At 36.1% G+C, this 25,967-nt stretch overlaps 1 protein-coding gene across 1 annotated transcript in view; it reads right to left on the bottom strand.

Annotated features, from left to right (window-relative positions):
- The window catches only part of LOC129273246 (fibroblast growth factor receptor-like), a 34,063-nt gene extending 10,123 nt beyond the window's left edge, over positions 1-23,940 (bottom strand). Inside the window, exons 1-13 of the mRNA XM_064107852.1 lie at positions 23,907-23,940; positions 14,081-14,362; positions 12,089-12,354; positions 11,019-11,142; positions 10,393-10,580; positions 8,105-8,206; positions 5,477-5,618; positions 4,379-4,605; positions 3,554-3,684; positions 2,803-2,924; positions 2,129-2,239; positions 978-1,165; positions 400-522 (exon numbers count right to left, since the gene is read on the bottom strand). Of these exons, the coding sequence (XP_063963922.1) occupies positions 400-522; positions 978-1,165; positions 2,129-2,239; positions 2,803-2,924; positions 3,554-3,684; positions 4,379-4,605; positions 5,477-5,618; positions 8,105-8,206; positions 10,393-10,580; positions 11,019-11,142; positions 12,089-12,354; positions 14,081-14,362; positions 23,907-23,940 (2,040 nt within the window). The remainder of the gene's footprint in view (positions 1-399; positions 523-977; positions 1,166-2,128; positions 2,240-2,802; positions 2,925-3,553; positions 3,685-4,378; positions 4,606-5,476; positions 5,619-8,104; positions 8,207-10,392; positions 10,581-11,018; positions 11,143-12,088; positions 12,355-14,080; positions 14,363-23,906) is intronic.
- Between the last annotated feature and the right edge of the window lie 2,027 nt (positions 23,941-25,967).

The following is a 25,967-nucleotide window of genomic DNA, read 5'->3' as shown; positions in this document are numbered from 1 at the left end:
ATTTTACCATACAGAGCGTGATTAACGTGCGATTTTGACTTCTGTGATTGGCTATTGCTTAGCCCTACTTTTCCTTGGCCCAGTTTCGTTTCACACTGCATCTCTTAGCACCGCAATTGTGGTGCTAGCACCACAATAAGCGGGCTAACCCTGCTTTTTTGCAGGGCTAGATAGTACTGTACTATTTACCGTGCTAGCCCACTTTGCTAAAACATAGTGTGAAAACGAAATGGGCTAAGCTTAACCCCGGGAAATTGGTGGGGCTAAGGCCCCCCCTTAGCCCCACCAATTTCCTGGGGTTAAGGAAAAAAGTACAGTGTGAAAAGCATAAAAGATAATTTTGTAGAGATGAGAGGTCTGGGGGAACAGGAAAAGGTTAAGTATAAAAAGAAATCTTACATCTGTAGTCTTTCTGTAGAAGTCAATGTAGTGGATATCACGAGCGAGTCCAAAATCACAAATCTTCATCTCAAAGTCTTCCGTCACTAGAACATTCCTGGCTGCCAAGTCTCGATGAATGCACTATTGATAAACAATGAGAAATTAAATAAAGAGTTAACTGCTTCTAGATTGGCTGTGGTATAGTAAAGTTAGGAAAGGAAAACCTATGCACAATCACAGACAATTTTTCAAATCGCTCTTCTTTGGATTACTAAATCTCATTTCCTCGGGTTGTAAGTTGTAAGTTGAAAGTGAAGGGGGGGGGGGATGGGACATTGGCAAGTTGGATTGGAGGAATAAGTAAAACATCTAGGTTTTATAGCATTTAACTAGGGTAGAAGTATTGTCTGAGCAAATTAAAACCTCAATTTATGATAATATTGTGACAGGCAATATATCATGGACCCAGTACAGCTGATTCATTGAAGTTTCAAGAACAATTGTGATATTATGCAGCCCTTTATAATACAATAATACAACAAGAAAAGGATCGATATAGTGTTTTGGGGCGCTCACGGCGAAGTAGGGATTCTCACCTTCTTCGAAGCCAGGAACTCCATGCCTCTGGTCACCTGGTAAGCCATGGACATCAAATCTTTATTGGTCAACGTTTGGGAGGTGGTCAGGAGGATGGACTTCTCGTATTCTTCAGGTGGACGTCTTGATCGGAGGAAGTCACGCAGGTTACCGTGGTGAGCAAACTCAACGATGACATAGGGTGGTCCTGTGATACGGAAGGGGTTATAATCATGTCATGAAAATATTGGTCTTTTTTAGACAACCTAAACCTAAATCATATATTTAAAAAATTAATCAATATGTTCGATAATAATATTTAATAAAGTCATTTCTTATGGATTTTTTTTAAATAGAAATTGCGTTTGATTCTCTAAAATTTTCATTCAGAGACAACTGGGACCCATCTCAAAGAGTTCAGATTGATCCGATCATCTATGGAAAGCCAGCAACGTCATCATCTAAAAAGCATGTTCGTTCTTTAACATATTTTCTAGATGTAATGTCCATTCATATATTCAGTTTTCTTGAAAATTGTGCTTATCTTTGTTTACAAAGGACATACTGACATTGTGAAAATTTCCTGAAGAAAAAATTATGACATTGATGGATTTCCATACAGTTGAGATGGATTGGATCAATCATAACTCTTTGTAAGACAGGGCCCAGATGTACACAAGGGGAGTATTTCATGAAGTGGTAGGTGATGTCAAAGACTGTTATAAGCTACTGAATTATTGAACCTGATTGGCTATGAGAATTTGAAATGAGGCTCCCTGAAATACACTCCTAGATTAAACATGGCTCCTCTGGTATTTACAGGAGATGGGGGGTGTTTCACTAAAATGATCTTAAAGGTATCAATGAAAAGAAAATGACTTTCTATAGTGTGCAGAAGTTCTTTTTCTTTTAACGGATTCTTACATTTTAGTACATATCGCATAATTTTATATTCATTGTAACCAATAACATATACCAAGCTTACAAATTCTGCATATTTGAACTTCATCTAATGTGAGTTGAAATGACTGAGGAATACATGTTGGTTTTCCTTATGCCAGCTGGTCATGAAATCGATCGTAACCTTCTGAACAGTTTTATGAAAGCTCCTTGGGTCCTTTCAGACTTAACCACAATAACTCTTATCAACCAGACATTGAACAAAACTTACCATCTTGTGTACAGCATCCGAGAAGATTGATAATGTTGGGATGTTTTCCGATCATCTTCATCATTGACAGCTCAGAGATGAGATCTGAGAACTCTCGATCCATGGCATTGGCTGAAAGAAAATTGCATTATATTGTCGCTAAAAATGCTTAAACAGTCTCTCATTTTTTTTTTCATTAATCCTTTTTTGATATTTCATTTTTTAATTAATTATCAATCTTTTCCTCTTTTTTGGGGGGTGGAGGTGGGGGGGGGGGATAATTTACTTATTCAAATCATTTAACCTTGAAAAAAAATTCAAAGACATTGATAATTGATTTTTTTTAATTGCATAAAAAGGAAATAAGGATATGTACACTCATTTATAGAGCAGGACTTGTAGTTCTACAGTTATAAAATATTTTAGTACAAGTCTACCAAAGAAGAGTTTTACAAAGATCTCATCTTGAATTTGTCACCCTGATAATGTGGAAGTATTAGTAAAACAATATGAAGAAAAAGAAATGATAAAGTAGAAAGTATTGGTATAACAATGTGACAAAAATGGGGGAAAAAATATAAACCATATCCATACAAATCAATTAAGATCCTATCCACCCTGCATTCCACCCACTGGTGTGGAACATGGAAATTTGAAATTATCCAGAAGAATGTTAAAAACTTTCAAACTCTCACCTTTCAGCATTTTGACGGCTACTGTGCTAGTCTTCTCCTGGCATACTGTTGGTATACCAACAGCTTCTCCTATCACAACCTTGCCAAATGCGCCTTCTCCAATTGTCTTGCCCAAGGTGAGTCTATCATAGCAACAACAAAAATTCATTTAATGCATTACTGCTAGCTTATTGTATAACTTTTACTATCAAGAACATGTTTCTAGAACTTTTTAAAATATCCAATAATAATGGAAAAAGTCTGGAGGAATATAAACTATCATTATGAATTTTTAAAAATATTACAAATCATAATGTAATATTTATTTCACTGAAGCCCCCACAGTTGTTGAATAGCATTCAAATGCCAATAGGGCCCTGGAGTAATGGAAATACCTGAATATGATTTCATAAAAATAGCAATTTGAAGACTGAAATCATTTTCCCCTAACAATTGTCATACCCACTTAAACATCATCAGAACTCATACCTTCCAAACTTCTACAAAATGTGACTGCCCCAGGAAAATAGGACACAATGTCAGTTATAAAAAAAAAAAAAAAAACATTTTCCTTATTTCAGGGACTGTCCCTTAAAACTCAGTTTCGGGGTTATGCTTCATGAAATTCCACAATGTACAATGAATAATGCAAACGTCGAACTTCCCAAGAGAAACTCAAGTCGATACACAAGATTTGGAGTGAAACATTATCCAAGAATGAGGAGAAGAGCACTTGATGGTTGCATGACTGGATTAAGACTGGAGTACATACCTGTCCCTTGAGAACTCCCAATCAGGATCAAGAGGGATGTCATATTCTGAGATGACTGTTAGTGATGACGTCAGTCGATTCCCTCTGAACTGACATAAGGGAGCATTGGATTTGGTGGAGTCATTCGACATCTGGAGAAGATATAGAACAGATTCGGTTATTTTATTTTACATACTTAGTGTCAAGTTCTTGCACTCTTCAAGTTCCTGTAATTTGTTACTAAGTTTCGAGCATATGATGTAGGTCAAGTAACAGATGACTCTAGAGTGATGCACAATGATGCACAATCGCATCCAAAAATAACCGCTAACATACAGTCAGTTGATCTATTTCATCGAAACATTACCAGTTATTTTATTTAAAGTTACTAATCATACGATGATCTCTCACATGGATCTTTCAAGGCAATTAAAATAATAAGAGACTACGAGTACCCCTTCCAAACTGACGCATGGGATTTTAATTCAGTATTCTAAACATTTTATTCCTTGTTTATTGGTGACGTGTACAACACATACAAATAAGAAATTGTGAAAAGTGGAAATCTTTAAAAAAAAAAAGTTCCCATGCAGATAAAGCTTGGAAAACACAAGCTTAACAGTGCAAACTAGTTTTATTTGCAGACCCTTTACTTGTGCACAGCTTTGTTTTATTAGATTTTGCATCTACTTTCATCATTTTCTCTGTATATTTCTGTCTTTCTTTTGTTCTGAAAAATTGTGTTTCTATGAAAAATGTTCTTCATGAATTCCGTGAAACTTATGTTTCCTGTATAAAACTAGAAACTCTAATCGTAGAGTACAGGATTTGCATTTGGTAGCTTACCTGTCTGTAGATGTGAGGGCGAGTACCGTTAATGACTGCTTTGTCTGGCGGCCTCTGATGCCTGGCCTGGGTCTGCTTGCATAAGATGGCTATGCAAGTCACAAGGACGACGACGACGATAAAGCCTACCACAATGAAGATGATGAGATGAGTCTTGTTTGTTGTCTGGGTGTTTGGTGGAATGTACACCGCAGGGGGCTGTGTTCTTTCTGGAGGTTGCGTTGGTGCTGCAAAGTGATAATAAAAATACATGCTCATATTTGGCCTTATGCTCAAAATTTGTATCCTCTCTGTACTGAGGTGGGAATCACTTTTTCATGTGACATGTTTCTTGTTCATGTTTCCTGTATCTTTTGACACCATACTTTTTTTTTTTTTTGGGGGGGGGGGGACCGATCAATTTTCAAGGTGATATGTCTGCAATGCAGAAAGTAATAAATATAGCATTCTTGTGCATGTCTCTTCTATCTTTTGAGACCAGATTTGTGATACCCAGTTTTTAAAGTTTTCTGTACTTGTGTAAGACCAAAATTTGCTCAAAAACTTGATTGGATGTGCAAATTAAATTGAAATTGTGTTTCAAAGTGAAATCGATATTAGGGTCAATAAGTTTCATTGAAAAAAAAATATATGCACTTGAACAAAATGACATAGGCACTGAGGCAACCAAAATGCAACAAAATATACAGATTAATAATTACGCTTTTTATAAACCTCCTCCATAATTATTGTACTTTTCCGGGACCATTTTCAGCTCAGGTAAGTTCAAGTGAAAGTTATATTAAGCATGATAAGCTTTTATATATTGTTCATTTATGTTATTTATAATTAATTAATTCATCTAGAGATGTGAAATAAATGAATTTGAATCTCTCTTTTAAGTAAGCACCAAAAATTAAGGGTCAAATAGTCTTTATTGACCACAGTAAATCAGTTAACCTTATTTGACCCTGGCAGTCCAGTGGAAGCACCATACTCTTATTTTCATTATTGTGTTGTATTACACTGTACCATTTGTACACTGTAAAAATGCCACTTCTTTCATTCCCTGTCCCAGTGCTGGGGATATCAAGCAAAGAAAAGTCAATGTTCACATACGTTCTACGACGTCCAGATAAGCGCCTTCCCAACTCATTCCATAGAAGTTTCCGGCAACACAGAGGTACGGTCCTTCGTCTTCGTACTGGACATTGTAGAGTTTCAACTGATTGGCTTCTTCCATCCCACCTTGAGTTTCAAGCTAATCAACAAAAATAATTAAAACTAAATCAGTCAATGTGCTCTTTCCTAATGTATATCTAACATGATCACTATTATTTTATTCCTTCTTTTCAATTAGACTGTTTTTTACTGTGAGATCATGTTATTTCATTTTATTTTATTCATTTCCTTTATTCTAATTATTTTTTTTATTTCTCTACTTTTTATTCATTATACATGTAATTCTTTTAGGGGCCAAAATAATGCAATTTTCTTCAATTTTGTTCATATCTAGTTAAATTCTCCAAGTAGGTGAGAATTTTGATGCATTTTGATAGCATCATTTTCAATCAAAAAGCTAAAATATGGTCATATCTCCACTTTTTTTTAGTGTAAAACAATAAAGCAGATCGAATTAAATGATGATTTTTTTTCTTCTGTCTGATTCAGTACCAATGATTCTTAATTCGAACTAAAAAAAAATAGAAATAACTCTCATTTATCATTTCTTTGTTAAAGCTGTACAAAGGATAGATAAAAGTGCATGTAAAATTTGCCTCATATTGCACACAAACTGTCATTCATAAATCTAATACAATGCAGGTTTATGGGAAAAAAAATTTGATTATTTTTTTCCATAACAATACGCTTTTTAAAACATTTGTAAATGAAAAAGAAAGTGATATTTGTGAAGAGAGGTGAGAAGCAGATAAAAAAAGAATAATGTGAACAATAAGAGCAGTGAAAAGTTTGAACTTTGAAGAAAAAAAAGTAAAAGAGAAATTTGAATCGAGATAAGAAGCAGGAAGAGAAGTGCACATAATAAAATGAAGAATCAGCAGAGAAATGTGTATATGTATATAACAGAAGAAAGTTTGCCAATAATGAAGAACAAGACAATTCCTAATACAATGTTTAAAAAAAGAATTCCAAATACTAGAGTTTTCTTGATTAAATTGGTTTTAGAGAGTAATTTCATGCAAAAATAGAATAATATTTCCACCCAATGCTTTAGTATTGTGTTTTAGAAAGTCAAGACACATGCAGCATGCTAATCATAAAGAGTTAGTTTTCTAAGTAATTGAGAAATAAGTTTGTCATGCAAATCAGGAACATGCAAAGAAATAATCAAAAACTTGCTTTTCCTAGAGAGAAAAATATAAAGCTTAGTTGATTCACTTGATTCCTGGAAAGAATAGAAATCCACAGAACAACTTTTAGAATGATTGACACGAAAATAAAAGACTAAAATATGACATATATGGAGATAGAAAATGAATAATACAGGAGCACAATATAGAAAAAGATTATATGAAAGGGAAAAGATAAAAGTAAATAAGATACAGAAGGAGAGTAAAGACATTGAAAGGGAAATTTCACCAAAGAAAAAAAAAATGGTTGAGAAAATGAGGAAGGAAAGAGCAAAAACTACATATAAAAGTAATCAGACGGGGGAAAATGAATATATAGATATACGTTAAGTAAAGTAAATACAAATTTTGGATAAGGATACCAAACTTGACCCCGTAATAATGCCACTGCTCTTTCATTTTACAATAAGTTTTAAGATACACAAATATATTTCAAATATTTTCAGTGTAAACTTTCAAGTCCTGAAGTTATATGTATCCCTTCTCGCAAGTCCATGAAATACGTACATGTATCTGACCCCCTATATGTGGGACCTTCATGAAATTTTCTGTCTCAGATTACTTGTTCTTTTGATAGTCTGTAATGTTCTCAAAGGACCATGACTTGGTCAGTTTATGAAGTGAAGTAAGATTTGAGAAAAATGGGGGTCAGACGTACAAAAAGGTTGAACATTTTATGGAACTGCCCCTTTGTTAAATGCCCTTCAATAAAAAAAAAATTCCCATAAGGATATATTAATATCTATGAAATTGTAAGAAATGACTAAGACCCCCATGATGAAAATGTTTCAGAAAAGTAATCAGACATAAATAAATAACAGAAAAGGAATTTAAAGATAAGCAAAAGAATATAACAAGAACACCAAGTAATAGAAAGAAAATATAGCTTGAAGCATATAAAATGAACACTGCAATAACATATTTTTAAAGTAAGAGACCAAAAGGCAATATTGATCAGCTAATTATTGGTAGGGTGAAAATATCATGTACATTTTTTTTCTATTTATATTTTCTAATAAAATCATATCTTCTGATTGAAATGTTTCTTTTTTTAATAAATACTTTGTAGAAGGGACCTAATTTTACTCAAGCAAAAACTTGTGGTTCAAAAGTGAAAGTCACTACTGGTGTCACCAAACTGTACAGATGGACATGTCAGAGTAGTATAAACTCTACTGAAAAAAATTGATAAGTATAATAAACCAGGTATTGTCACCCTACCAATAATTCAACAAATAATACTTCAGGATAGAATTACTTCCACCACGAAAGCATCTAGTTTGTGAAGAGAAAAGAATACCAAATATCCAACTGGAAACAGCTGCAAGAGGAAGAAGAAATGGTGGTGATGATGATGATGATGATGACAAAATACCTGAATAAGATGGAGACATTCCAACATCCTCTTTGATTGATTCTGGTAGAAGACATCCAAGAACTCATCGCAAGTGAGCATCGGCTCCTCGACCCATCGTTGCTGCTCGTTCAACGTCATTACCAAACATTCACATGCCGGGAAGAAGAGTGATCGCCATAGCAACCAGCAATAAGTTGGTTGCCAACGACCATAAACGCAGAATGGATGATGATTGGTGGTATAATGGTAGTGGGAGGGGGAGGTAGGCAGGCATGCACGAGGGACAATGGGGAAAAAATGGAAAATCAAATTATGTTAGTGGTTAAATTCAATTATAGTACTTCTCCATGCTATAACATCTTGTTGACATAAAAATGGCAAAGTTACTAAGTTTCCAAACATTATTTTTCACATGAACACCATACCATAATCACGCATCCATCAGTTAACACAGTATAAAATCAATTCAGCATCACTCAAAATCACAGTCTATAATTCCATTTTATAGCTATTTATATAGCACCTCCTCAACAACCCCCACCCCGACCAAAAAAGGTCAATACAAAAATATAGACAATATCAATTTTTTTGACATATCTGTATAATCATTTTTAATATAAACAACCTTCAGACGCTAGATTTTACAGGTAACGTACATACATTTTGTGCATGCGGTCTACATGACTACATATATCTTACCTTATAATACAGCTGATTTGTTTGAAAACATCCATAATGAGGTGGTTTGGAAGAGTAATCAAAGTTTTTGTTTAATTGCTTGTTTACATTTGAAGCAATGGTAAACATTTCTATGTCAATACAATGCCTATACTGACAAGGAACATAAACGTCACATTAATTGTGTATAGGTATGTGCATTGGGAATATGACATTATATCAACAGTCTGTCATAATTGCATGCATGCAAGAGTGAAGAATTTTACAGTGACAGTCATACTGTACTACTGATAATTTCTAACACTATTGTTTTCTAAAATAATATGACCCCCCCTTTCTATTGTTCTCAAAATGAATATGACCCCTCCCGCAATTATATTGTGTACCACAAGAATATTACCCCTCCCCCCATTTCTATTGTTTTCTACAAGAACATGACCCCTCCATATTTTCTATCGTTTTCTAAAGAATATGACTCTCTCCCATTTCTTTTGTTTTATCGAAAGATGCGTCCACTCGCACATGTCTATATATTTTTTGTTGATCTGTATAGAATGTATTTTATTTCAGGCATAAAGACAACAAATTCAGATACAAACATGAAAGAATAGATGAAAAGTATTAACCATACAACATCCCCCCCTCACAAAAAGAGAAGGAAATAAAAAATAACACATGAGCAAAACTTGACACTATTACTGGCTACAAAAAAATAATAAATAAAAGACAGTTCACAACCACATTATCACAACATCCAAGCATCAGCAACAATCACATACACTACATAATCATAATATATCAAAATCGTCATAAAAACACAGTGAAATGATCATGTTGAACAATACAAAACGAAATTGATATCATACGAATATAATACATCATCTGAAAAAAAATGTGGGTATCATGCAACGGACTTCATGCACATGCAATATCATTTCATCAAAAGTCATATAAATAAAAAATAACATTATTTTCTCATTCTCATGCATAATTACGGTAATATCAATCCAACTTAATACTATACTTTTTTTCTTTACTGCTATGACATAGAAATTTATATTTCTGAATGATTATTCTCTTTCAGCATTTCAGAGTTTAGAAGCTCTTCACTACATATTCCAATATGCATTAGTTTCATTTGGATTAGAAAAAACAGTTAATCATATAATTAATGCGTATCAATCATTGCATGCTTTATAAGCAGTTGATCATATTGTATCACATCACTAATGGTACACATTTATTATATGTAAAATTAATTAAATGTGCTAAAAATGATTATGAACTAAAAAATATGAAAACCAGCCAAAGGCATTCCCTCCTCAATATCTGTAGCCAAAATTCACAAAGTTGGATTAACTAAAACCATGGGTTAAACCAACATTTAAATTCAACACCTGGGTGCCAAAACTATTATATAGTTGATATATTTACCCAAATTGATGAAAATTTATGTCAAATGACATATTTTAAATCATGAGTTAAGTTAGTTAACCAACTTGTGTGAAATTTTGGGCACAAGAGGTAAGTCATATTTAGCATTCACTATAAACTGGGAAGGCCGATCCATCCATTTCTCTGTTCCTCTTTTTCATTCTTTTTCAGTCACTTAGGTTTTTTTTTCTTACCTGAAGGATACTAATATGGTCATCAATGTCCGACAGACTCTGTCTAGTGCTATTGGTCCCATTGTAACGCATCCAGGCAAAGTGCGGCGTCAGGTCGCTGACGACCCGACACACGAACGACGTGTTGGAACCCACAACCGCAGTCACGTTCTTCATGGGCGACATGATAGGTTTGACAGGGAGTCGTTCTGCAACAGGACGAGAAACAATTCAAAATCCTTCTAAAAAGACCACTAACACCTATAGGTACATAATAATTCTGCATAATCATTCTTAGTTTGGATTCTTTAACCCATACAACACAGGGGGAATATCTTGCAGCAGGCCAAAAAAATTGATTTGTCTGTTTTCAAGGGCTACTTTTCACAAATTACAGGCTAAATCTGCAACATTGGATATAGTTTTCAGGGCTCTGTTGAGCAATTCTGGGCTAAATCAGCCCCAGCCCCTGCGTAATATTTTCATGGATTAGTTAAGTCTTCCTACAAGTAAACTTATATTACTAGATGTAACAGAAATGAAATACAATTTCAATAGAGATAGGGTAAGTATCATTTACGATATTTTGTGCCTCAATCACTGTCTGATCTTAAAAGAGTTTTATGAGGGAGAGAAGAATAACAAACCTCTGATTTTGACATCATAGGTGTGGTCAATGGTGCCATACTCGTTGCTCACGACGCAAGTATATTTCCCAGAGTCTGTAATGATCGCTCGACGGATGATCAGTAGGAAACCTTTCTCTTCAACCTGGCGGAAAATACAAGGGGGTAGAGTAGGTTTTTAGTTTACCAAATGATACATTTGAAGATTGAAATGAATGAAATTACACTTAGTTGATCATAATACTGTTTCAAGTTTGGTGGCTGTGCAGACAGACACCTTGTTATCTTCTTACAGTGTACAAGGTCAGAAGTCAATGGCCCGTATTCTGAAGTCGGGTTTAAGTTTAACTCAGGTTTAAAGTTGTGGTTTAAGTATGGGAAGCCAAAAGTATCAAATTTGTTATTAAGTTGTATGTTTCTTATGTTTACTGTGCTCTTTCTAGATTCATCAATGGTGAAGCCAATAATCTTTTTATACTTCCTAGACAATTATGAATGATTTGAGAGCCAAATGAGCTGAAGTATGATATCTCTACTATTAGTGATTTATGTAACAATTGGCTCGCCATACTAAAACCACAACTTTAAACCTGAGTTTAAGTTAAACCCGACTTCAGAATACAGGTCAATGTGTTTTATCAGGCTATTCCCTGAATCTTAAACCAACCACAGTTACCAGTACTTGTATGAATCAAGGGATACCACTTTAAATTGATAAAAACTGGGGGAAAAACATAGAATGGGCATTCTTGTACAACTGAAATGTTTTTTCTTGTAATGACACTCACAATGGCCTTTGCATAGCTGCCAATAAGGCGCTTCAGTGTATCAAGGAACATATTCCTACCAGGTACCCATTTACCTCACTTGGGTCAAGTGTGGTATAGGTACATCAACGTCTTCTCAAATGGCATTGTTGCAGCACAAATTGATTCCTGCATCTGTCTGAGAAATGCCCATCCCTGGGGGTGTTTCATGAAACAAATGGTAACTGCCTAATTGGCTCTGAACCAATCAGATGCAAGCATTTTGGTAGCTTACAACAACAGACTCACTGACCATCTGTATCATGCAATGCTCCCTACACTCACCCTTGTAGGTCTAATGACATTCTGCTTCCAGTTGTTCTCTCCATCCTTGATCCATGTGATGTTAGGGGTAGGTGTTCCTCTGGCTCCGCACTCCAGCCTGACCTTGGTGTGGCTTGGTAAGGGCCTCTCCGGCTCCATGCGCTCCGGGTAGGTGAACCTCGGGAAGTCCATCTCTTCTTCCGTTTCATTGTACGGGCCGTCGTAGTCCAGCGAAGAGAAGGATTCCAGGACGCTGGATTCGTCGTACGCAGAATCTGCATGCGTGTCTGCGATTTACAAAAATGCAGAATAATTTAATTTGAGAAATGTAGGTGTCATCACCCTGGGATAGATTAGGCAATAAGTTCATCTACACAGACTATGAGAATAAATATTCAAATTTTCATTGCCTTCCATTTTATATCTATCTTCGGAAAAATATCGTAAAAGAACTGAAATGTGATTCCTATGACTTTATATAATTTCTCAAGAAATAACATTGATAAGGACTGATCGAGGTTTAGCAACATTACCAACATTTGTGTCAGATAAGTGCCTGAATATCAATCTGTAAAGTTAAATGGTAGGGTTTGTTTTAACCGAAGTGATTGTGAAAAGATAAAAATTTGTTTTATCAGGGTTTGCTTTATTAATATTATTCATATGATCTATGGATTGGACAGGAAGAATTTCTATGAATATGCAATTAATCATATTTTCTCTCCAAAATATGGAAAGGGTTCAAAGTGGAGGTCCACACAATAAGGTTCAATGCTCATCTGGGCACACGAGTGTAATTCATCTGCGCGCAAAGCATGCCGGACAGGCGTAAGTAAAGATCACATGACTTTATTGATTAAAATAATTCATTAAAAATATATCAAATGTTTGTATATCAAAAGAAAAACGATAGAGATAATGATCATACTCTTTCATAATTAAGGCGTTTGGGGAGGCTAGACTGCATTTTTGTATTTCATTTTAATTATTATTACCCACAATGCAGTTCTGGTTTTTCTGACAATGAACTGGCCGAAATTATGTTAGTCATATTTCAGGCCATTTAACTTTTGATTGAGCTGGGCAAGTACCTCATTAACATATCAAGTCTTAATGTACTGTTAATTGTGACTAATGTCAGTGAATTAAAGCAAAATCTATCGAGGGATTGATTTTTAATGATTTTTTGATGAGCTATGATATAACACGTGAGTGAATGGGGGTCTGTAATACTCATGCGTGCCCATCTGCACCACAGTTAAATTTCTACAATGCTGCCCTCTACTGACATTTTGCAGCCAATGTCTAGGTTATCAAGGGCAATGAAGTTTGATCAGGAATGGCAGCCAGGTCACGAACATTTAATGACAGCGCTAAACTTGCAACCATGTCAGCGACCGAAATGTAAAATATGATACCAAGAAAGCATATTGTTGCTGAAATTAATGACATCGTCAAGGGAGGTGAAAAACATTGGCAATAAATCAAGAGCGTTTTACAAGGCAGTGACAGAGAAAGGCCATTGTGTCATGAAACATTGCCTTATTTATTTGTTATTCTAGCTAAAAGCAATCTCTAGTGATATGGTTTATACCGAACTGAACTGGTAAATAACATACGAAAATCATTCATATTTATCTCTCTGAGAATTTCCTATATTTCATGTAGTGTGCATTATCATTTACTTATTTTGTTCATATATCAAGATAATTGTGCTTAAAGTGACTTTATGCCTATATCCACCAACAATTGCTAAATGTTTACCTCTTATTAACTAAAAAGTTACTAAAAATCAATCAATCAATTCATTTTATGAAGGTATTAAAAAGGAGAAGCAGAAAATTAATTAATCATTACAGTGGGAGTATATTATAAGACTACATGATCAAAACTTTGCATTATGGGTAAAGATACAGGAACTGTTTGAGTAGTTCAGGTCTTGAGCTGATGCTATATGAAATTACTGTATTGTATTTGCTTTGAAAAAATAATGAAAAAAAAACCTTCACTGACCAACTACTATCAAGGTAAAGTTGACATGGATGGGGTTGCCGAAGGAATTGGATGCCACGCAGGTATATAGGCCAGCGTCAGACAACTTCAAGGGCTTGAAGACTATGGCCGTCTTGGTGAAGATCACATGATCATCGTGGCTGTTGGATCTTATATCGGTCCCGTTCTTCAGCCATCTGGTATAAGGTCTAGGGTCCGCTCTCACTGGACAGGGTATCTTGTGGTCAAACCCTAGACTCTTTTCCACCACCCCTTTGAAGTTCCGCCTCAATGTTGGTGGCTCTGTTCAAAGAAAGGAAACATGGACAATATTGTAAATTTACACCAGTATACATGGCAGGGGAAATATTACACAGGGGCTAGGGGCGAATTAGCCCCCAAAATGCCCTACGGAGCCCTGGAAAACTAATAAAGAGCTCCTTAAATCCAAAAGGATCTAATATAAACTGTAATATGTAGCAAAATTGGGCTGGTAAGCTAAAAAAAAAAATAGCCCTGGAAACAAAAATTCTGATTTATTACCTGGTGATGTTAGGACTACATAGGCCTATTTCATTATTTCATCACTTTTTGGTGTTGTGTTCAAAGTATATGGTGTAATACTAACTTCTAGGGACAACCACTTGTCTGGTGTTAATTTTGACACCTAAGTTTTTGAGGTGTTTGTCTGTCAAAGAAGGCATTGACCCATATTTGAATGATTCAAAGCCTACTTGAAACTTGCTTCTGAATGCATTAGATGATGAATTTAGCACACAAACCAAACAGAACGACATCAAGGCACCCACACGTCTGCTTAATATTTGCCTCAGATAAAACAATTCCTCAAAACTTGGCACCACATTTTCTGTCTTAACTCAAACATTACAATCACACAACCACTATGAAAGGAAAGATAATTTGAACATAAAACCACACATTAACCTTATCTTTAAAAAATACTACATTAATAATATTGAAAGTACAAACTGCACAAACTAATCTTTTACTGCCTATTCATTTTTGGCGGGAAATCGAATGGGTCCAATGTCCATCCAATATACAATAGAAGATAACAAAGATTGTACTCTTTTGCCTCTTAAAGATGCCCTTGATAAAACAAAGTAAACAGAGTACAGGGCATGTTTCTTACACCTTTACTGTAGCCTAAATACCTTTTGTAAAAACTGTGTTTTCAGATAAACACGAGAAACAAAAGCTGCTGTTTTCGCAAACTTCCAAACTAAATACAAGACTCAACACATACAGATAGCCAATGGGGAAGAACATTTAAACTGCATTCAATGTTTGTAATTCAATGGGAATGGAGATCAATATCAGATTCCCATCTTACAAAGAGTTATGATTGATCTAATCAACCACAAATATGGAAAGCCAGCAACGTCATTATCTACATGTAAAATGCATTTTTTTTTCAATATATTTTCTTGATATGATTTATATTTATACATCCATCATTTCTTTGAAAATTCAGTGTGCTTCTCTTTCTTTACAATGGATATTGTGTTAATTTCCTGCAGAACAAATTATGACATTGATAGATTTCCATACAGTTGAGATTGATCAGATCAATAGTAAGGCGGGCCAAGGTGATTCTAAGTAAGAAAAAACTAAGAATGCAATCAAAATATTTATTAAAGAAACAATAAGCCAACGTCTGAAAAGCATGGACTATTGCAAGGTATTTCCTTTCTTTACTTCTAAAATGATAGATGAAAAATGCAGAACAGATAGAAAGAGCCTGTCTCAAAGCAACAACAAAAGTTGAAAAAAAAACACCATCCACATCTGCAAGTATCCTATGTAAATTTCAAGGTATTTGGATTTTGATTCTAGGCCTATGGTCAAACGGAAATATAATATTTCAACTTAGTTACAGGAATAATTCAGATTTGATTTTTAGTAATATTAATCGAAGTTTGTCAAGTTAAGTCATTCTATCAGTTGCTACCACTTCAAAAAGTTACTTGGTGTGTAGGCCTTTAATTTGCATTTCATTCTGCTGAACTTCTTGTCACAGCTGATATCCTTCCCTGGGCACTGGGGGCGGCTGTCTTCGCCTTCATCACCTTCTCGTAAATTATCTCTTATCCAGGCCAGGGGCTTAAATAACAACGAACCAATCACGTCACAGAACATTCATGTTACCCTGACAAGATCATTGCAATATCATCTATTTGTTGTCGCACGCCTAGCTCGTTTTATTTGTCTTATCATCTCACCATGAATAGAGCGTTGACAGGGCTATGCCTGGAGCATCAATATTACAATACTTTGTATATTGATCTCGAGCTCATAAAAAAGATATCAAGACTTTGCACATCTCAATCGGTTGTGAACTTCGACTTGGGATAGAAAAAGAAAATGCTTGTATCAACAGTAAATGTTATGCCAGGTCCCTTGATTGAGACAAACGGGTGCAGGGATCAAGGATAGGTAGTAGTAAGTCTCTGGATTTAATCTTTGACAGATAGGTCAGGTACATTGGCAAGACAATCTAGGCCCCATTACATTGTAAGCTTTGTGATTTATCATATGATTTTTAAAATCGATTTCAGTGATTATTGACTTTTTTGTGTGCAATAAAATATGAAAATCAACTGTACAATCAGTCACTTTTATAGCTTAGTGTGCATGGTCCTGATATAACTTGTCTTGGCTGCTATGTTGGGCAGGGCCAAAAGGGAGGGGGTGGTACGGATTACTTTCGAATATATTGTATGCAAGAAGGCCCTGAAACAAAACACAATCCCTCAACTTTTATAAAGAGGAAGACAAAAGAGAAGTTAGGAGGGAGCTCTCTTGCAAATCGCCTCACAGAAGGCAGTTGATGAATATTTACAAGACCTAAGATTCACCAAGAAATCTGATATTAGGCATGCGTGAAAGCATGCATCTCTGTCTCAAGACGGTACATTGCTATAGGCTGAAAAGGAGCTGAATCCTGGCATAAGCCAAACAAGCTACACCTCTTTTATTGCACACTTTGAGAAAAAAACATAAAATTCAAGAGACAGTGTTAATCTGTCAAAAGGCAATGCAGCATCCGAAACGGCTCTTTGCTGATCATTTAATACATGCAGGCAGCTATCCGACGCCAAATACGGAGATTCTGAGAGACATACAGAAAAGAGTCCTGCAGTTGTTCATGTCAGATGCTCCATACCCAACCAATTACCAACAAAAATACCTGAAATCACTAGTAGCTCTTTATACTCGGATTAAGAATCAGTATTTTACAGTGTGAACACAAATTCTTCATGAAATCCCACAACAAAAATGCAAAGTTTGTGAAGTACTATTTGACATAATGAAAACGTCCAGTGCACAACAAGAAGAGTGAACATCCTCAAGCTCGGAATATTGAATACAAGTGTCCTGTTGCTGACTCGTAAGTTGTAACTACAAGAACTTTGTCTGATTCGGGTGGGTGTGAATGCATCATATAAGAAATCAGGTATTTTGAGGCCTGAACAATTTCTTGTGACTTTAATGAAGGTACTTTTTGAATGGGTGGGTATGAAAGCACTGATTGCCTGACGTTCACATGAAAGAGGCGGGGATGAAATGCCCATCTGATGATCATATTTCATGTCATCGACTCCGATGTGACTAGTTGTTCATCTCATGAGAGAATAAAACATCAATGTATCTAAAGATTGCTTTGAAAAGACAGTCACATGCAGAAGGCATGGATGCAGAAAGTATCATGTGCAACTGAAAAACTTCTAAAATACCATCTTCCCATAACTACACATAGTTAGGTTCCGTTTTTCAAAAATAAACAAATATAACATGTAAAATATCATTTACCAGAAAGAAAGGAGTCATGGAAGTTTGGCTGTTACATAGGCTTACACAGCCAAGCATGACATGTTAGAATGATAAACAAGAAGAAAATAACAGACAGAAAAGAATGTGGCAACAAAAGCTTTTGTGAAGAAACAAATCAACAAATGAAATGCAAAGAAAAGAGAAGAAAAGAGGAGAGAGAGAGAGAGGCAGAGATAGTATGAAAAGAGCAACTGGAAAGAAGAGCTGTTTTAGAAAATGCACACACCTGTTTATTTTCATTTCATTCTTCTGGCAAGGAGCCACCATGAACCCAACAAAAAAAATTGTCAAAACTAAATATTGGTTGTTCTGGAGATGGAATAATTGACATAGAAATAGTTCCTAAAGCATTCAGAGGGTGAAAAAAAAAAGAGAAAAAAGGAGAAGCTGCTTCCCCCTAGTTCAGGGTCATATACATTGCCCCACTAAAGAATGTGTGAAATCAGCATGGCAGGCTAAGCTGTCGCCATAGCTGGGCTAATATTTGTGTAATCAAGTTCAATTTTTTGTTCTTCACAATGAGGGTTTGAGGGGGGGGGGATGTGGATTCACTCGATTGCATAGCTCCTCACATGGCCCCTCACTCACTCCCACATATTTCGACGACTACACTACACTTCAAGCTTTGTCAACCACCCACACGCTAACTAACAAGACTTTTTGTTAACAAAATATCCAACAAAATGTTTCATAACAAAGGAAGATTTGCCACTGATACATGCACATCCAATGTCAAAGCCTTGGAACATGTTACTTGATGTTTTGATTTCATTTTGTGACTGTTAGGCCTGGAATTTTATGATCTTATTTGACAGCTTTGTAACAAAAGGCCCAATGGAAGAAATAATTGGCATATTGATTTCATGACAAAAGGAAAGCTTGTTTTATATGTTTTTGTATCTAATGATGAAATCTTACATTATCTACAACTTCTGTATATTTGTAATTTGTAAATGCTTGTAAATTCGATTAATCAATTGAACAGTTGAGTGGCCAATAGCATTTAGTTTTTGAGAGGTCAAGTTTCAAGCAGTGATTGCAGAAAAAAGGATGACATCAGCCAACTTTCATGTTTGGTAAATATCTACCTAAGTGTGCACAAAAAGCATGATTACAAAGAACTTATCATATGAAAAGGCAAGTGTATATCCTATAGAACTTGTCAATAAGGGTGTTTATTTTTAAAATGACAGTTAACAATAACTATAAAGGCGAAAAATTTCCCAGCCAACAAACATCATAAATCGCTTCTTTTCCCCATCTAAATACTGGAATACAGTCCAAATTACAGATATTTTGCGATCTGTCTGAATGAAGAAGAATGTTTATAACCTCATCCGAATAATCCTTTAGTGCCCTACTGTAAAAATAAGATAGGTAAGCCTACATATAACATTCAGAAAATATTTAATTATTCATACACCACATTACCATTTTAATAACAAATTACTTGGATGATGTGAAACTAATGGGATACATGTAATCAACTAATCACAGGCAGAATTCGATCCACCCACCTACAGGAAGGGTTGCCATGACGATGGACATGCATCAACGATGATGAACATACATTGGTCCTGAAGGTATATCATGGCTGTCAAGCAGGCATGCATCTCATGGGTAACTGATACCGGAGGAATTGAGGGAGAGGAGGTAGAAGATAGTGATGCAGAAACCATCCTCAAATGGAATATAAATGACTGCTTTCCCCCTTCTCTCTCTCTTTCTCTCTTACCACCCCCTCACCCTGTGTATCTGTCTACATGTTCCCTCTTCTCAATCTTTTACCTCTTGCTTTCTCTCCCCCCTCTATCACTCTCATCCGCATCTCTCTTTCACTCTCTCCCTCGCTCTCTCTCTCTTTCTTTCTCTATTTCTTTTACTGTTTGTTGTCCAAAGATGAGCAAAGATAAGTACCAATTACCCAAATGGACCAGTAGAACCAGAGGTCGATTTTCAACGGTGTGTCTCAGACATTCTACAAGTGTTTAACTACTTTTTTGCTTCATGCCACAGTACAAACATTCATCAAAAATTCAACTTGCATGGAATAAACGCATTTCCCTCCACGAACCTGTATAGTTCAAGGCCTTTGCGTTAAAAACAGTTTTCAGCAAAAACAAGGACCCGCCAGTAGATTTAGAAAAGAGAGAGAAAAAAGGCAAGGACGGTTCCAGTCCAAAGCCTCCCTAAAGCAAAGAGACTTCCCATCCGAATCTGACAACTCTGTTGTTACGACAGACACTTTTTTATTCAATAAAGGAATTCAGATTTTCTCCATTGTTTTGATCGCCAATTGGAATATCTGCAAACTTCTATTCATGTACTCAATGTTAGAAATAAAACAAAAAAGAGCCTTTCCCCCAATAAAGTTTGCAGACTAACCAGAGACTTGAACTAAGCTCTTCGCAATTCTGCTCATTCTGCTGTTGGTGTATATGAATTCATAAAGCAACAACAACTACAACGAAAACAATACAGTTTTGGAAAATCCATATTTAGGCCTAATTGTAGATGTCATCAATTGACTGACACTATTTCTCTTCCAATAATGCTTTGAAAAGCATTTCTCCTTAATATAAGATGTAGGCCTATTCCTCTATTAGTTTAGTTCTGAATAACTTAAAACTTGTTCCAAGTCAAGAAACAGAAAGTTATGAAAATGTTTATTGCTTGTGTTTACTTTGTGCATGCCATGAACTCATAAAGGCTCACAGCAAAGTGTTGTCAACCAAAATCAGGAAAGATGTATTAAAAAAAAGTTTGTTGTGTTAACTCCAATCTATCTATTTCTAAATAGACCAAAGTAATTGAAAAGAGGCAGTATAACATCAACCCTATCAGTCACAAGTTAGTGTGAAATTCCACAGAAAAAAACTGCATGGGTCACAAGTGTTCTTGGACCCCCTAGCAGCAAGCCCAGCTTCTGTTGACAAAACCAGCCATTTTGAAAAAAAAAACCTTGATGCAAACAGTAAACAACAAACACAAAAAGAAAAGCCTATTATCTTGTGTTTTTATAACAATAAATCCTAGAGAAAGAAAAAGAAAAAAAAAGCTTGTGGTATCTCACTATTTTCTTTGTTTCTGTGGAAAATAATCCATTGATATAATGAAAGATTTGGGCTCCTTGGTATTCATAGGATTCTTTTGATTCCTTGTGGGCTTAGAGATAGGCAAATGGGTGGAGTGATGGGACATTATCTCTTGTGCAACCGGACTTCTCACAATCAAAAGGCAACTTTAAGAGGCCAGGAGGCCGTGCAATCAGTGATGGGCAAACTGAGTGGGGGACAAAGGTTATTTGAATTGAGGATAAAAAACAGAATGTTTGTGTGTTGACTTAGGACTGTTTGGGTTGAATGTGTGCTCAGAGATTTAACAGATTAATTCCCTTTCCAATGAAAGATATGGAGGCAAGAACCCAATGAAACTCAGAACCGCACTGAAGAGATTGAAAAATTAAATGTTGGTGTTATAAAGGGCAGGGGGGGGCAAGGAACAAACACTTAAGTGGGGGAGGGGGAGGAAAGAAGAGATGAGATAAATTGATTGAAAGGAAGGGGTTGGCATGAGCTGGAAGATTACTGTAAGACAGTATTTTTACCTACAATGTTTTCTCACTGGCATGGCAAAAAGAGATTCTGAAATAAAGGTCATTGTTTGTATTACTTGCACAGGTGCAATGTTTTCCTGGAGACACCATTACCTGAATGGTATTCAGCATCAAGTGAAAACACTGAATTCGAAATGTTGTTTTCGGTTTTAAACTTACTGTGGATAATGATGGAGTTTTACAAGACTCATTAGTCGTAACATAATCATACAGATATCAACTTCTCTAGACCCACTGCCTACTGGAACTATCCCTGAATAAATCATGTAGAAATAAAGAAGTCAGTAGTCAACTGGGTAAAGCATGGACCTAATACCACAAGCAGTAGATCTTAAATTCTTACAAATTAGAAAAATTATATAGGCCTATGTGGCTAATTTTTATAAAAGTCTTTTAAATGGGAAGGAGACATGTGGGCCTACCTCAATAAACAGTGAATAATGAAAAAAAAAAATTGGGGAGAGGGGTAGGGGCAGGAGGGGAGGGGTAAAATTTGAATCAACCTCTCTTTCTCTGATTGATCAGAATGCAAACCCGACCATCAATCAAAGTTTCCCCAAAAGCAACCATACTCAAAGACTAACATGTACACTGAACCAATTTATACTTGCAGCTCTTTCCGATTTACCCTCCAGAAAGTCTGCCCACTCTAAGATAGTTCTCAAGTGAGAAAAGCGGATGTGACCCTCTTGGGTTTTTAAAAATTGTTCAATCACATACGAGTGTTGTGACACAAGACTTCTTTTCTTATAATTACCAAAGACATTTCAAACACTTCAGCAGAACAGACATCATCTATCATTCACCACCTCCCCTTTGGACAACTACTGAACTTTGGGCAGACAGTGACTGTGAACAAGTTTTATGTAAAGTGCAGAGGGCCTTCTTGAAGAGATTCCAGGCAATCCTTTTATTTTTCAGTTTAATTTCACGTTATCTGTAGCAGTTCACTTCCATGAGTATCTCGGTCACTTCTAACCTAAAACTTTCCTGCTCTTCATTACTTTTACGGCTGGACCAGTTTCACGCAGCCTGGAAATAGCCCCAATATCAAATTGGCGTCTCTCAACACACCCCCATGCGATGACCATTTGTGGGAAGGCAAATAAAACGGACGAGCCTACGCAAAATTCTTCTGCTGATTTTCGTACCAGCTCCCCCCTTTCCTGGATGCAGTCCTACAAAATTGCCTTTTTGCCACACTGATAGAGTGACCATCCCTGATACAAGAAAGACCAACAAACCCTTCCATTCATTGCCATCCCATCATGGCGAAAAATGGCTGAAAATCGCTATCGCACCTGGACAACGCTTCGGGGAATCATCGAGCGCGTGGCGTACAATTCCAGAAGTACAATTTACCCAGTATGGGTGCTATGCTGGAATGCTAATCTCTATCAAATGACTGGGCCAAATTACCCCAACCCCCCTGCTTCACTTTGTAATGAAAATGAAAGGAAAATGAGGCATCTGTATTGGGAGGGGAGAAATTGTTTGGTATTGTGACGTGTGTAGCGTGACAAGCAGGGTGCAGTGCTTGCTGTGATAGAGAGGATTTGATGATGGATAAGCTGTATGGATGATGAATTCCGAAGCTGCAGAATTATAATCTTCCCTGCTAAACACCTGGTCGGAGTTTCATACACCTGGACTACGGTATGAAATCCAACATATCTGGCAGATATTAAACTCGGAACAGAAGCGCAATTGAAGGCAAATGACTCTATGATTGAAGTTAAAATGTAGGCCTTAAGGGTCCGACCCTCTTATTTCATTGCCAGTCATAACCAGCAAGTTTTCATCTTACTTTGAAGTTATTCTATATTCTAATATATTAAAGCAATTCACAGAAATATAAGGCCTAATTATTTTTTTTTTTGGGGGGGTATTCATTTGTGAATCAGAAGGTTCCTGGGTCCTATTTGCGAATACCGGTATATCAATAATTTCTATGCAGAAGTATACTTTCAAGAAAGTACTGCTATGGTCACAGAGTCTGAACTGGCAAGACTAACCCTGCTGAGGACCAGCTCGCCCCTATTAAAGAAAAATAGCATTGAAATATTCATCACCCCAGCAGTATGTTGAAAGATCTAGTCATTCCCCTTATTCTTCAACAAAACATTCACCCATACAACCAAACAATAACAATTCGGCCTTTTTCATTCATCCGTTTGCTTAACTATGAATCTGGTATTGTTACTTAGGAGGACAAACAATTATTTCAATGAGCTATCTGACCCTGACAGAAGATAATTCAGCGTGTTTTGCTTGAAGATCTCTCATCCACAGAGGGTGCTTTCACACGTGACATGAGAGCTAAGTATGACTTTAGAATGTGTACCTGAGGATATCTCTTTGCTTCTCATTCTGTACCTTGTATCAAGGTATCATCAATATCATATGACATCTTGCTATATCGAAAAGCGTTTGCTGTAGCAGGTAGGCCTACTTCAGGAAGTGGGTTAGGAAAATCGAGAATTATGAAGTGCCTTGTAATCACAAGGAAAGGCGCTTTACAAAACAAAGGATTGGATCAAACTCAAGAGGGTGGATGACTTTGTGACCATCTTGTCAAGTTGTAGCCCTTTCAGAAATAAATCTCTTGGTACCAATGTTGAAAGGAAAGTATAGAAATATAACTGTTCATGCAAATTGCATAATCAAATTGATGTTGATTGATGTAGTTTTCCAAAGAAATGTGACCTTAAAAATCTTTATTTGAATGACTTGACCTCTAAATTTTGATGGGGGGGGGGGGGGGTAAACCACCAATACATCACACTACCATCAGTGTCAACAGCTTTGAGAAGTTTGATTGGCAAGGTCAATTCTTGGTCATATTTCATAAGACTATTCTAAAATGAGTAGTTGCAAATTTGGCTGAATTTCTTCTGAGTACTCGTAACTACTGCCAGCACAAATCCATTCTACTTCTAAGTGAAAACACGAGAACTAAAGCTCTGCATATCACTATTATCAATCATATGGCATATCAGTTCTACTCCCATGTGAAACCACTCGAACCCAGACAAACTAAAATGACAAAAGGAATGCAGTATGCGCTCTGTTGAGAACTGAAAATAACAAACAAAATGAGTGGACAGAAAGAAGGACAAAGTTTTATTCAGTCACACATGAACTTTATTAAAAGGATTGTGATGTGCGAGATATGTACCGCCCATTCAGACACAAAACGTACTTATGAAAATCGATTAAAAGGGCATTAAAATTTGGTTGTACTGACTACACAGAATTCAGACACAAGATAAGAAAAACAGTTCCAGTTTGCACATTGGTACTGGGCGACTGGCTGGCCCTCATCAATACAACACAAGTCAACTCAATAATCCCCTACAAGTTCATAGTTTTATTTCAACCATAGTACTATAAAAACATTCATAGAAATATCTGCATTCAATTATTCTAGTTTGGTGCATTTGAACTGTAGTGTTATCTGATTTTTTTTTTGGTCTGAACAGGGGGATATAAACACATCATGTAGAGATTACCCCCATCAAAGTGGGAATAAGTATTGACTGACTGGTTTAAATATTTGGATGTAGGAGACCCCCAGCTCCAAACCCCTTGCTCGTTTATTGATTTCAGCTTGTCAGTTACAAAATAAAATGTGTTTGTATTTCAGTTTCCCCCAGCGATTGACAGTCAAGCTAGAATTTTTTTTATCATTTACACTTGGCATAACCAACATTACTGGAATAGCCATTGTTCTGAATCATTTCAAATAATGAAATATGCATTGTAAAATAATTTAACACTTGCTTTTAGTATCCATAATCAGACTCACAAATGATTATAAATCTGATTTTACTAACTTAAAAATACAGCTGCTTTAAAAAAAAAAGCAACTCATAAATATATATTTTTTCCTTGAATTGGGTTCAATACATGTATGTATAAAGCCCACTATTAATCTGTGCATCCATTTTTTTTCTCAAACTTTCATGATTTTCATGCTTAAACAAAGTTGATGACAACGGCATATGAAGCAATGCATCACACTGATTTGGCTTGACAGTTGGGCCAAGTTTTTTTTCCAAAAGAAAAAGAGCAGAAATGGGCAAAATCATAATTTGATTCTAAATTTGGGCAATTCGACTGGTTTTCTGCTGGTCTACTACGACACCAAACAGCAGGACTTTCTGTTTGTCTGTTTCTCTGACTGGCATAGAGGTCATGGCCCGACCCATGCTGTCCATTACGAAAGAGTGCAAGGGCACGGCCAGGGGTGCAATTGCTCCGTTCACATCATCCAGATTGTTTTACTGGATAGAAATGCTGCAGGGATCCGACTGGGTTCACATTGGTACTTTTTGAACAGAAATAGGCAAGGAATGACTTGAATCTACCTCGTCCTTGTTTATTTTCATTTCCCCATGTGTAAAACTTTTAGCAATCACAAATTGTTATATCAAT

This window comes from Lytechinus pictus, chromosome 12 (assembly GCF_037042905.1).
Source record: "Lytechinus pictus isolate F3 Inbred chromosome 12, Lp3.0, whole genome shotgun sequence".
Classification (NCBI taxonomy): domain Eukaryota; kingdom Metazoa; phylum Echinodermata; class Echinoidea; order Temnopleuroida; family Toxopneustidae; genus Lytechinus; species Lytechinus pictus.
Note: the sequence above shows the minus strand (reverse complement) of the source record. Positions and strands in the feature narration are given on the sequence as shown.